At 30.5% G+C, this 14,142-nt stretch overlaps 3 protein-coding genes across 3 annotated transcripts; 2 read left to right on the top strand and 1 right to left on the bottom strand.

The window, feature by feature from the left end:
- Positions 1-4,583: 4,583 nt before the first annotated feature.
- On the top strand, positions 4,584-6,152 carry LOC120262938 (homeobox-leucine zipper protein HAT4-like). Its single transcript, XM_039270856.1, has 2 exons — positions 4,584-5,098; positions 5,643-6,152. Exons 1-2 carry the CDS (start codon positions 4,694-4,696, stop codon positions 6,111-6,113), a joined length of 876 nt encoding a protein of 291 aa, XP_039126790.1. The 5' UTR covers positions 4,584-4,693; the 3' UTR covers positions 6,114-6,152.
- A 1,009-nt stretch (positions 6,153-7,161) lies between these two features.
- LOC120262937 (phosphatidylinositol N-acetylglucosaminyltransferase subunit C) lies at positions 7,162-9,213 on the bottom strand. The gene is made up of 2 exons (XM_039270855.1): positions 9,114-9,213; positions 7,162-8,163 (listed from the first exon to the last, which is right to left on the bottom strand). Exon 2 carries the CDS (start codon positions 8,100-8,102, stop codon positions 7,194-7,196), a length of 909 nt encoding a protein of 302 aa, XP_039126789.1. The 5' UTR covers positions 8,103-8,163; positions 9,114-9,213; the 3' UTR covers positions 7,162-7,193.
- Positions 9,214-12,329: 3,116 nt separating this feature from the next.
- LOC120262935 (DNA ligase 1-like) lies at positions 12,330-13,834 on the top strand. The gene has a single exon (XM_039270850.1). The coding sequence runs from the start codon at positions 12,570-12,572 to the stop codon at positions 13,629-13,631; it is 1,062 nt and encodes a 353-aa protein (XP_039126784.1). The 5' UTR covers positions 12,330-12,569; the 3' UTR covers positions 13,632-13,834.
- Positions 13,835-14,142: the final 308 nt, after the last annotated feature.

The raw sequence follows: 14,142 nt of genomic DNA on the forward strand, positions 1-14,142 counted from the left end.
ATCCTTTCAAGTTTTTGACCGATAAAATTGTTTTCGGTATTTGCTTATTCTAAAATATATATATATATATTTTTTATGACAGTTAATTTTTTAATTTTTTTTGTTAGAAAAGAAGTTGATGTTGACCGAAATACTTCTCAATTTTTCTTAACAGAGCCTATAATATTGAAGGAGAAATTAAAATATTAAACATAAAAAATAAATATTAAATGAAAATGTAACATATTAAGTGAAAACTTATGTTGTTACGCGTAAACAAGCAATGTTAAACGAAAAATATAGTTAATAAACAGAAAGTATATTTTGTAAGCGGGGCAAAATTAGATTTTTTTTAGATAAAATAAATTGATAGAGTGAGCTGCAGGGACTAAAAAAAACAGTAAACTGAAAAAAAAGAAATTCAGATGATATTGAAATATTAGAGTAACTGCATAAGATATTTGAAAAGTTGTAAAGACTAGTAAATATATTTTTTTCAAATGTTCAATTAATTTTTCCATTTCAAAATCATACCTATTTAATTTTCTTTTTAATTTAATTAAATATATTAAAATTATATTAACATGCATTGTCGCCTTATTTAGTAAACCGAGCTGACACATAAAGCGCTAATCTCATCCATTAGTCTTAATAAGCGCATGTTAAAACTAGATACCTTTTCAATCTCGACGAACTCACTGGATAAAATGAAAAAAAAAAATAAAAAGTAATTTTGTAATAATAGGAATGTTTGAAATAATAGTAAAAAAATTTTTAAAAAAAAACTTTTAGTTAAGTAGAAAAAAAATTTAATGGACTTGATTATTATTGTTGGAAAAGTTGTCGGTCCTTATATATTTTTAAATAATCTACATATAAATTACATAATTGGTAGTAAAGTTTTATATGTAGATCACTCAATAGGATTTAACATGATTTTTTTATAATAATACTAATAATAATTTTAAATTATGTGATGAGAGTTCATTAGATTTGTTCAATTATTTTATATAGAAATTTAATAAGTTATTGTTGGTGTTGGGGCACATGGAATTCCCTTCTAATTTACTACTCCCGCATGACTTGTTTTATTTATTTATTTATTTATTCATGCGGTATTATGACGAGCATGTGCAACCAATAATCGCTTTACTTAATTAAATATTTCAACTTGAAGTTGATAAAGACAATGGATAAATATGATAATTAAACATTAATCAAATACGATGAGCTATTTTTTATAAAGCAATACATAACAAAGAGGAAAATTACAGAAAAAATATTTTTAAAAATATATTATTATTTTTTAATATAGAAAAAATTAAATTATTCATTCCCATGTGAATTAAATTATTTTTTAATTAACTATAATGACATCTCACCCCATTCTGATTCTTGAATTGTATTTTTAGGTGTAAGTTATTTTTTTTAATTAACAATATAATAAATGTTGAAATTAATTAGTTTTGCTTAGAATAGTTGACTAAATTTATTAAATTCTGGTTAATTACTTAATAATTACATTAATATTTTTTATCATGTATTAATAACATATGTTGTTTAGCACAATTTAGATTAAAGTGATACAAAAAAAGATTAATCACATATTAGTTAAATTTTCATTATGTTATTATTTATAAATACAATGATATTATTTATTATACAGTGCACAACTGTTAAATTGAAATCTAGTAATTAATATGAGTGTTTGTAACTTTTAAACCTGTGGACATTCATAAATCATCGCTTATATTTATATATATATATATATATATATATATATAATTATTTGAGTAAGTGATGCCAACTGAGACACATGAATAAGCACTCCAAAGTGAATTCATTGAACTGAAAACTGAACTGAAGTGAATTGATTTGGAAAAATTTCCCCCAATTTTGGGGGGTTTTCTGATGAGATCCAATGATTTGGGGATAACTCCGACAAGATGACACGCACGTCCGGAAGTAGTGGGACCCACTCTTGTCGGTTGGAGCACGTGATCTGTTTGAGTTGCACGTGGGTCCGGTCCCTTCCATCAACTTAGGTAGCCCCCTTTCTTACGATGGCAAGACAAATGAAATACTATAACAATATTATAACTTAATAAATTAGTTATTATTTTAAATGTGTTACTAAACAACAATAATAATGAAAGGGTCTCTGGTTCAACCATACTGTTTTCCATTACTGTTCTCATTACATTAAGTATGTTTTGTGAGATTTTTATTAAACGCATTCAAAATATGCTATATGCGGTGGTACCAAAAATTTTACTTGTGCAAATGATTTGTAACCTAATTTTTGTCATTTTCCCTGTATGGTTGTATATCTCAATTCTTATCATTATTTCTGTGTGTACATCCGTGACTATATATATATTTGTTATGTTTGTTAAAATTAAACAACAACAATAATTATGACAAGCACATGAAGTTTGCTCTTATGAGATTTCATTTTTATCTAGATTTCAAACATGTTACACGTAAATAGTGCCAAAAATTTCTGACTACAGAAGTTATTTTCAACTTAATCTTTGTTATGTCCCTTGTATGTATGCCTGTGATTATACATCTCAATCCTCATAATTATTTCTACACATACATCCCAATCCTCATAATTATTTTTGTACATATGCCGGTGATCATATGTATTTTTTGCGTTTGTCACAATTAAACAACAATAATAATTTCTATACATACATGTCTTACCACCCTTTCAATGAATTATTTATTTATTTATTTTACAAAAGAGAAGCAGGGACAATAGTGAGTGTTGGCACACACCAAGACACAATGATAAGAAGAATTAAAAGAGTGACGTGTGTATGTATATATATCATCTTATTATTATTATTATTATTATTATTATTATTTAAGTAAGAGCACAGGTAGCATCATCTTCAATAATTGCCAAACCCCACAGCAATGATATATACGGTCTTAATATATTCGTTTTTCTCATGATGGTTCATGAGTTTGAACTTTGAAGACGCTTTGGATACTATAATTTATTTATTTGTTTATTTATTAAAAAATATATAATCATTAATGTTTATAATATCTTTTATGTTGTCTTTAACTCTTAATTATAGTTAACCCACTTACATATTAAACAAACATTAATCTTAATTAGTTAAATTAGATTTTTTTTAGCTAATTTAAAATTTAAAAAAAAAGTTAAAAAAATAATTAAAATAAATAAATAAAAATAGAGTCTCAATCATGAGAGCAGAGTTGGAGGAGAGATGCACAATGGTGTTCCCTCTTGCCTAGACACAATGATAATGAAATACATTAAATGTGAAAAATAATAATAGTAAAATTAATAAATAAAATTTAAAAAAAAAAGGAGTCAATGGTCAAATGGACTAAGCATTGGTTGCCGCTTTCCAAGCATCATCCCCATTAATCAGCCATAAATTACGCATGCTAACTTTTTTTTAATAATCTTCATTTTTTTCCACCCAAATAATTGGTCTCAATTTTTATTTATTTATTTATTTATTTATATATCATGCTTCATTATGAAGAATCATATCATATAATATGATGTGAGTCTTTTCCGTATTTTTGGTTTATGTGGAAAGGAAAATAAAGCAATTTTTGTTTGTTCTCATGACACTCAAATTTTCAATTAAAAAAAACAAATATAATAAATATATGAATGTATAATACAAAAGAATTAAATTACTCTATCAAATAATGATTATGGATGATCATTAGTGATTTGTAGGAAAGTAATGTAATTTGTATCAAATAAATTTATCAAATTGATTTTCATCTATTTAAAAAATATATAAAAATAGTATAAACCACTAGACATGATAGAGATAAAAAAAAAAATATTTATCTAGAAACTAATCTGAAATTTTATTTAATGATTAAATAAAAAAATATCATCATTGATTTTTTTTTCAAACATAAACTCTAATTATCATCATCAAATATGAAAAAAAGCCAACACAACTTTTTTACCCTTAATTTGTAGTAAAGTTTATATTACATCAATTAATAAAAAAATTAATTTAATTTTTGAACAAAACTCTGAATAATCAAGAGACATGATAATAATGGAGTTAAAGTCTCATGCGTCCTCATTTTAATCCTGCAAAGGACCTAAGATTAGGGCCTCTAACCATCCAAACTGCATAGCTTTGACAAAATTCTTCATTTATTATAATAATTTTTTTTTATTGAAAAAGCAGTAAGCACGAGAGTCTGTGCGACGCGTGAGAGATAGCAACAGCCGACCCACGTGCTTTTCCATCTCAGTATAAATTATGAAAGTTCGATTTCGTCTCGAAAAATGAAATACTTTTAAGTAAGAGGACCCGATGCTAATTGACAAAGGACTGTTGCTATAACAAATTTTCAAATTTCACTTTTTGAGTTTTCACTGTTAAATATAATTCTTTTAAAAACATACAATTAGGGTTAGGGTTAGGTTTTCTTGTTAGCAAAGGTTAGGGTTAGGGTTAGGGTTAAAAAGTGAGACATGGGCCCATGATTGAAGCGAGAATGAGGGGTGAGACCCTGACACAAACAAAAGCCCATCCTTCAAAGTCTATATATATTTATATATTTATATATTTATATATATAACCCCATTTCTCTCTTCTCGTTCCCAAAAGCACCCCAATCTTCCTCTCTTCTCTTCTCCTAATCAAACCCTAACCCTAACCCTAACCCTAAAGCTGGAAATTGAACCAAAACGATGATCGCCAACGAAGATCTAGGGCTTAGTCTCAGCCTCTCCTTCTTCCCTCCTCCATTGAAGCAATCCCAGCACCATCACCATCAGTGGCCGCATGACTTCGCTGCTGTTGGATCTAATGGTCTTTCTCATTTACCAACGTCTCATCTCCTCCCTCGATCGGAAGGGATCGATGTCAATCAGGCGCCGGCGGGGGAGAGGGAAGGGGATAGCGAGGGAGAGGGAGATGAATCGTCCCCGAATAACAGCGCGGTGTCGAGCGTGAGTGGCAAGCGTGATGCCGGCGGCGGTGGCCAGGGCAGCGACGATGAGGACGGCGATGGTTCTCGCAAGAAGCTCCGGCTCTCCAAGGACCAGTCCGCCATTCTCGAAGAGAGCTTCAAAGAGCACAACACTCTCAACCCCGTAAGCCCTTCTTCTCCTTCTTCTCCAATCTTCAAGGACCTCCTTGTGATTTCTAAACTTCAAAGGGTTTTTTTGTTAAAATCTGATGCTCATAGACGAATTATAAGATTTTATAAGGTTACATATGCTTTTTTTTCTATAAATACCCTTCAAAGTTTCATAACTGTGTATAAAAAGCGGAGTAGGTTGTATACAAAAGCTTTTGAGGTTTTACAGGGTTATATACAAAAAAAAAACTCATTTTTATGGGTTCTTTTTTCCATTTATATACCTTCAAAATCTCATTATTATAAATAAAACTTTACAAGCGTGGAATGTATATATATATATATATACGTATTGGTTTCTTTTGCGTATATACCCATGTAAATCTCATAATTATGTTTAAGCCCCTGAAGATCTTATAATTTATATCGTATAGTTTTTTTTTTGCGTATATACCCATATAAATCTCATAATTACGTAAAAGCTCTTAAAAATCACATAATTAAAAATATAAAAAAAAAAAAAGTAATTGGGTGTGATTGTGAATATGTATGAACAGAAGCAGAAGGCGGCGCTGGCGAAACAACTGAAGCTCCGGCCACGCCAAGTGGAAGTATGGTTTCAAAACCGAAGAGCCAGAACAAAGCTCAAACAAACCGAAGTCGATTGCGAACTCTTAAAGCGATGCTGCGAGACACTGACCGAAGAGAACCGGAGACTCCACAAAGAGCTCGCCGAGCTCCGAGCTCTCAAACTCTCTCCGCACCTTTACATGCACATGGCCCCTCCGACAACACTCACAATGTGCCCTTCTTGTGAACGAATACAATCTCCGACTGGCCCCTGCCGTACCGACGAGAACTCCGCCGTGGGCGCCAATCCCTCTCCGGCCAACCCTCCACCTTGCTCCGGCGGCGCCACCACCTTTGTCTTAAGACTAATTTTGCTTATATGGGTTGTTTTTGCAAATACCCCCCTGGTTTTTTTGTATTTGGGAAAAAGGGTGTTTCTTTTTCTTTTTTTTTTTTAAATTATTGTTTTTTTATTATTATTGTGAGATTTATGTGTTATATTATTATTATATATATATATATATAAAGTTTTAGTTTTTAGTGGGTCAAAAAGGAAAATACTTAAGAGTTTTGATGCTTTTGTGTGGCTGCGTGGGTCTTGCTTGTAAAGCTATGCTTTTATGGGTTGGGCATGCAGAGAATCCAAAGTAAAATGTGGGGGTGTGTGTGTGTGTGTGTGTGTGTGAGATCTAGCAACGTGTTAAGCTTTTACTTTTTTTATTGTTCATTGGATTTGGGTGGATGTTGTCATGGTGGAATGATGTGGGGACTTTGATGATTAAATTATTATTTATTTGATCTTTTGATTTAAATCATTCTTTTTGTAATTCACTTTATAAAACCAATTAAATGAAAAAAGTTTAGTTATTAGAGATCACCTTTGTGTTATGTATTGACTTAGTGAAGAGATATTTTGATTAAACAGAACTCATGCATTTCATATTTTTCATAAGCATGAAAATAACATGTATAACCATGAAAAACGGTGAAAATTTGAATCATTAGTGATGACAAATTTTTTAGGCTTTGGAGTATGAATAGTTATAGTGTGCAGATAGTCCTAGCACCCATATGTGTACGGGATGTCACTCTTATTTGCTCCACTGAATCTTATGCACACTTCTGTCTTTTTTAACTGTTAAATCAGTTTCTGCAGTACAATAAAATTTTTTAACTACATTTTTCAAAATCACCCTTAATCTCTCAACACATATTTCTCCATATAATTCTAACTCAAGAGAGTTGAGAGTGGGGAATAAAAACTAAATTTAAATAAATATATAATAAATATTGTTTTGAGAAATTAAAAATACAGACAAAAAGATACTGGAATGTGACTGTTATACAGGACGGAGGAAGTATTAACTTTATCTTTAGTTATAGCTGTGAAAGTGAAACATTGTAAACAAGCAATGTGCACAAACATTTATGCTAAATGAAACAATGGATCAGCAAAAGCTTCACTAAAATTTCACAAAAGCAGTTTACTTTACATGGCATAAAAAGACAAACAAAATGAAAGGCAATTATGCTGTTTTTCAGTCTGTTATGTCAAAGCAAAGCTTGGCTTCATCCCAAGGGCCATTAATCTCAAACTTGTAAACCTGTATCTTTATAAGCATGTAAGGGCAAACAGCTGAAATGAAAACCAGAAGACTAGAGAAAATAACAAAGCTCATAGTGTGCAAAAAGTATATGATGCTCAATGTCATGCTGATCAATAGAAAGGAAAAACACAAATGTAGTTTGAAGGAATACTTTTTAATGCAAAAGGTAATCAATGGAGAAAAGAGGAAGACTTGTAAAGAGAACAGAACAATTGCGAAGACATGGAGTCTGGACGGTAAGCGAGACGCAACAAGAACCGATGCCACTATCGATGCATTCAAAGAGATATTACTAGCTAAATTCGGGTTCTTGGCACAACCCAGTGGACGTATCGTGTATCCTGAATAATCATGCAAGAAAAGATGGAGAATTAGAAGCGATATTGTGAGTGCAACAATAGAATCTGAGCTGATAGACCTGGTCAGAGTATGATAAACAGGTGCTAAGACGAACAAACCACATGTGAAGAACACAATGTTAAGAAGGTATTTTGAGAGAACTTTAAATGAGAGTTGACTTGTGGTGAGCAAAAGTATCAGGAAGCCGAGTCCTAGAAGGAAAGCATCAAGTAAAAGGAGAGAGCCCTCACCAATGACCGAGTCTAGTGTATGGATCCAAACAATTACCACGAGAGCTACGATACAGAGATACTGGGATATCGATACAGAATCTTGCATCACTTTAAGAATATCCCTCTTCACGACATTGGCATTCATGACCAACTCTTCAAGGAATGTTTCATCGGTGTAGTTATCATCGTATCCCGGTTGCATTCCTCCATAGGCCACTTTCCTCCATGGCGGATGGTATGTGCTTGTATCAGCCTCTGTGGTCTCCATGAGTTTTAACTGTTGATGATGATCTTACAAGCTTGTTCTATATCCTTCTTAAAATTTTTCCCTGCATGACCAAAGGAACAGGAGTAAAAACTTATGCAATCAACCACATTGATAACATAGAATCAAAATTTTTCCGCTACTTCTGATATTATATTCTCCAAAACAAAAACAAACACTTGTGTACTGTAACTGAATTTGTCGTATAGATCTTTCATAAATGTTAATCACAAATAGAGGGAATTAGCCGTAATGAATGATCAGTGAAAATGTAACTCAATGGTGGGTGGTAACTCAATGATCAAAATCAAACAAAATGAAATGACTGCAGTCTTTAGCATAGCATGAAGAATCTCCAAATATATCCTTCTCATGCCTACAGAAGAATTAGCAATACATTTTGCTACATGATGAAGGAAAAAGGTATGAAACCTCATGCAAACCACCACATCTATAACATAACATCAAGAATCACTGATAGTTTTGATACCATATACTCCCGAACCAAAACAAAATTAAAGGACATTATCCATAATGAATCAAATGTAGGAAAGACAGCAATTTTTTAATTCATTTACATCTAATCCATAAAATGAGTACAATCTTAACCATTGAACACAACAAATTGGCAATGAATCACAGGTAGAGAAAATTCAACCAGAAATGGTGCTCCAATTCAGATGATTGACTACCTTCAAAATCTAAGAAACATTTCTACAAACACCTTGCGTGCAATACAATAATACATCCCAAAACAATCAAAGAACAACATTTGTTTCCTTGATCCTTAAAACAGTGTTCATACTCATGTGATCATCATTCAAAGCCACATTTTTTCATACATCTTGCGCTCAATATATCCATGCATGCAAAATTGAAACAAAAACACAACAATCAAATTGAATTACATTGCTATCTATCCAATGATTGTGTGATTCACAGATATCTTTAGATGCCAATAAGAATTCATGGATCAAAGATAAAGAATTGTAGATCAATTGAGAGAAAGCTCACAGTTTGCTCTTCTTCTTCTTCTTCTTCTTCTTCTTCTTCTTTTGGAGAACTCACCAAAAGGAAGTTCATGGATCCCATTCTTGAGAGTATATTTTGCATATAAACCCCTATTAAAACCTATAAATACTTACATTCAAGTATTCAACTATATATATATATATTTTGCAGCAATACCCTTGGAAGATGATTTTTTTCTTTAAAAACGAAAAATAAAATAAAATATTATTAATTATATATTTAATCTAAAAATTAGAAACACTCACTCCTATGATATAAATTAAAAATGTCCTTTTTTTTGTTTTTATTATTTTACCAACATGAACAAGGCGCGTGTTAAGAATGGGCATACGTAAAGAACTAAACTTTATGATACCACTGTTCACCTATGTGAACTAGTATTCAAGCCCATCTTCTCAATGAAATGAACAATTTCATACAGTAAGACTTGATGTTAATCGACCTAAACAGTCCTTAGTTTTGCTATTTTTTATTAGTTTATTTATTTATTTATTTAATATTTGATTTATTTTTTAGTTTATAACTAAAACTTAAAATTGCAATTTCTAACCAATAAGTTTCAAATTTGTGATAATAGACTCTATTTTATCCATTATATTCATTAGAGCAATGTAGATCAAACAAAAGCAAAATTATCAAAAATATATTTTTTAGATTTTAATAAATGTATATAAATTAATGTGATTTTTTTGTTTAATAATATTTTGATAAGTCCCTAAAATGAACAAAAAAATAAATCATACTTTTAATAAATAAATCAATAAAATTTAAACATTTGAAAGAACCTTCATTATCTTCTTTTTAGAAAAAAAGAAAAAAAGTTTATCTATAGATGAACACTGCAAAAGGAATCTGGGCCACAAACAAGACCTTTTTATTTCTTTTATTTTTCTACTTTTATTTATTTATTTATTTATTTATTTATTTATTTTGTGCAAGTGGACCCAGATGTTCAGATGCATTTTTACTACTTAACAATGGAATTGGAATTTGATGCATTGGAATCAATGAAATGTATATATTAGATAATAATTATATTATCTTTATATAAAGTTTTCTAAGAAAAAATAAATTTGCTGACAAAGAAAAGTAGGAAAGCTGACAAGTATATCCATAATCCATATATCTCATATTCTCAAAATACATAAATAAATAATATAATTAAATAAAACATTGTGAATATGAGTCACAATTACTATTATTATCTGTTAATTTTTGCTTTCTCAGCTTGACAAATCAAATGGCACTAGTTTGTATCATCATATTCCATTTATAAGAACAATCGAATAATAGACGACAGTCGACTTTTTTTATATGAATATAAATAAGACAAAACAAGATCTTTGGAATCCGGATATACTGATATATGATAAGTATGAGAATAATATAAAGAATCCCCGGTGAGCAATATATGAACAATGACGCTGCATGACAGATCGATCGGGGAGGGATTTGAACCCATGACCTCCCCCTTATAATTTTTTTTAAGATAAAATTTTATTTATAAAGTAGTAATATGATATTTAGAGAAAATTCTTACTCTTAATTGATGTATAACACCCCTAATTCAGGAATACATGCCACATGATAGTGTATTTTAAAATATATAAGATTCAAGTATAATTTTCATATAATGGATGGGGAATAGGTGAACACTCTTTTTAATTAAATTTAAAATTTTATTATTTTAATTTATTTTATGAAAAAGTATAATTATTTGAATGGTCAAATTTTAATTTAAAAAATACAAATAAAATAATTATATTGAAATTAAAATTATGCATTTTTTAAATGATTTAATTAACTTAGAATATCCCTAATCAAATACACAAAATTTACATATATATACATAGGTTGTTCTAAGTGCTATTTCCTCAACCAAATAATTTGGTATAAAAAATATTTTATTTTTTAAATATATAATTAAGTTTAAAAATATATTAATATTTAAATTTTGTAATATTTTATATTTTTAGTAATATTAAATATAATTCATAGGGAATAAAATTATATAAGTGGGGGTTTGCATGGAAAGAATGAATGGGAAGTTAATATGGCGTGGGTCAAACGCTATTCCAAGACATGACCACTTTTTCTCTTTAATTGTCAGCATCTCAAACCTTTACTCTTGTCATATTTCTTCTTAGTCATTTCAAAAAGGAATCTAATTCCTTATTTTTAATTAAAAAAATAAATTCCAAAATTATAACCTTAAAAATAAATTTTCAACCCAATTGCCTTTGGGTCAATTGTTATCGGGTCCTTTGTGTAAGATGTTCATTTTGAGAGGACCCGGGATCAAACCTCATAGCCTACGCAAGGTGAAGACATGTGAGTCGGTGTTAAGCTTTGCTTTCTACACGTGCACATCTCTCGGTTCTGGTGCTTGTCGCCTTTAAAAAAAATAAAAAATAAAAAATAAACTTTCAAAAATAGAAATTGACAATAATTTTATTGATGATTTTAATGTTATTCATTCAAATGTGAACACACACAAAATAGAATGTGATTAATTTGACTTAATCCTAATAATACCAACCCAATATAATTTTCCAAAATATAGGTAATAAACTTTTTTTTTTAGTCTTAGTTCTTATTTGACTTTCAAAATATTCAAACATTTATATATAAAAAATTCTTCAAACCCCCTCTTAAAAAAAAAAAATCCTCCAAATCCATCCACACTAAATTACTCTAATACAAATATATAAAGCATTCTTCAATCATTTTTTTAATTTTATTTTTTAAATAATTGATAATTTTCCTATTAATTTTTTTGCCATTCACCCACAAAATTGCCTCCAATACATGTATTTTTTAATTACTTTTTAATATTAAAAATAATCACATAAAAAAAATCAAACAAATAAATACATTGTCCTATGATGCAACATGCAAGAAGAGAAGCACATATTCAAACTTGGCAACAAAGAGAAAACAACAAAATATTCAAAATAAATATATATATATATATATTTATTATATACACAATCAAAGCAAAATGAAGGAACAAACAAAAGAGAGTGAAGAAAAAGTTCTAAAAAAAAAGAATAAATAAAAAGAAGAAACTTCACCACCATCACCACCACCACCACCTTCACCACCTCAACACCACCACATTCCATTATACCATAAATCAAAAAAAGAAAAAAAGAAAGCTAGCGTACACACTCCAAAAGAAGAATCTCAACCACATCTAATCCCATTTTCCACCACCCCATCACAAACACAACTTCATTCTATGCATTCATCTCATTCATCTTTTTCCTTATAAATCCTCATTACAAATGGTATCAAAGCTTCCTGACATATTTCCTTTGTCTTCTTCAACCTTTACTTCACTTTAAAGTCATTCCAAATTCATACAAACCAATCTCCTCCCATTCATTAATCTTCTCTCTTTCTTTCAATCTATCTTTTCTCCTTTTCCTTAATCTCATGGCTCCTCCTCATCTTCCCAAACCTATCAACATTGAACCCAAACCACTCTCAAACTTATTACACAAATCCTTATTAATCATAATCTTCATTGCGCTTCTTCCTCTCTTCCCCTCCCAAGCTCCAGACTTCATCAACCACTCTATCTTCACTCGGTCTTGGGAGCTTCTTCACCTTCTCGTCGTTGGTATTACCATCTCCTACGGTCTCTTTAGTCGTCGAAACAACGATCATGATCTTGAAAAAGATATTATTTCTTCATCCAAACCTGATACTCCTACTTCATACATTTCCAAGCTTCTTCATGTTGCATCTGTTTTTGATGATGATGATGATAATAAGACCAATAACAATAATAGTTCCAGTGTTTCTGATGAAACTTATTCTAAAGTTCAAGCTTGGAGTTCACAGTATTCTCAAGCTGAGCCTGTTGTTATGAAGAGATCAGCTACTAGTGAATCATTGAAGGAAAGTGTTGTTCTTCCTTCTCCTATCCCTTGGAGATCTAGATCAGGGAGGATGGCTGTATCCTTGGAATTAAAAGATAAAGAGAAGGAGAAAGAGAAGGAGAAGGAGATCAGTGCTAAGGTTAGTCAAGATACTCAATTTCTGAAAAAGAAGAAGAGTTCTTTATCTGTAACTCCACCTCCACCACCTCCTCCACCTCCTCCACCACCTCCACCTCCAACTTCAGTTACACGTGTTGGGAAGTCAGTGAGGACATTTAGATCATTGAACAGTGTTGATTTTGATGAGCATGTGATGGAGAAGAAGGAAGTGGTGGAGAAGGTGATAGTGGAGTCTTCTGATGATGATGATGATGAGGAGGAGGAGGAGGAGGAGGAGGATGATGTTCATGTTCATGAAAAGATTGAAGAAATAGAAGAAGAAAAAAGTCTGAAAAGTGGAGTGGAAGTGGAGGAAGAAGAAGTGGAGGATGATGAACATGAAGTGGATAAGAAAGCTGATGAGTTTATTGCTAAGTTTAGAGAGCAAATTAGACTTCAGAGGATTGAGTCTATTAAGAAGTCAAGTGGACAACGGAGTGCTAAAAGTCCTTAGAATTATTATCATATATATACTTGGTTCTTTTTTTTTTAAAATGGATGGAGATGAATGAAGAGTACTGTTTTAGAGTTTTAAAATTTAATTTATGTTGTTCTTCATTCTTTCTTCATGAGGATTATTGTTGTTGTCCAGACTTTTTATGTTTCTGCTGTATTTGAAGTTTGAACATATTTATGAACTTGACAAGAACTTCAATATTTGTTTTTTTTATTTTCTTTTCTTTTGTTTTGATGGATATGGATGTTAATGGAAGATGTTTCTGTTTTTTCCCTGATTATTTCTGCTGTACTTGGAGTTTAGAAATGTTTTATGCACATGAGAAAAGTGTATTTCTGTCAGTATTTTTGTGATTAATGTTTCTCTTTTTAATTTCTTTCTTTTGATTGACATGGAGATTGAATGAAGGGTATTCAGAGTTTTAGATTTCATTTATGCATTCTCTTTGACCATTTCTGCTTCTTGCTATTTGAATAAAAATTGAGCAAAAGTTCACAAAGAATGGTAG

The sequence above is a fragment of the Dioscorea cayenensis genome, chromosome 6 (assembly GCF_009730915.1).
Source record: "Dioscorea cayenensis subsp. rotundata cultivar TDr96_F1 chromosome 6, TDr96_F1_v2_PseudoChromosome.rev07_lg8_w22 25.fasta, whole genome shotgun sequence".
In the NCBI taxonomy this organism is placed as follows: domain Eukaryota; kingdom Viridiplantae; phylum Streptophyta; class Magnoliopsida; order Dioscoreales; family Dioscoreaceae; genus Dioscorea; species Dioscorea cayenensis.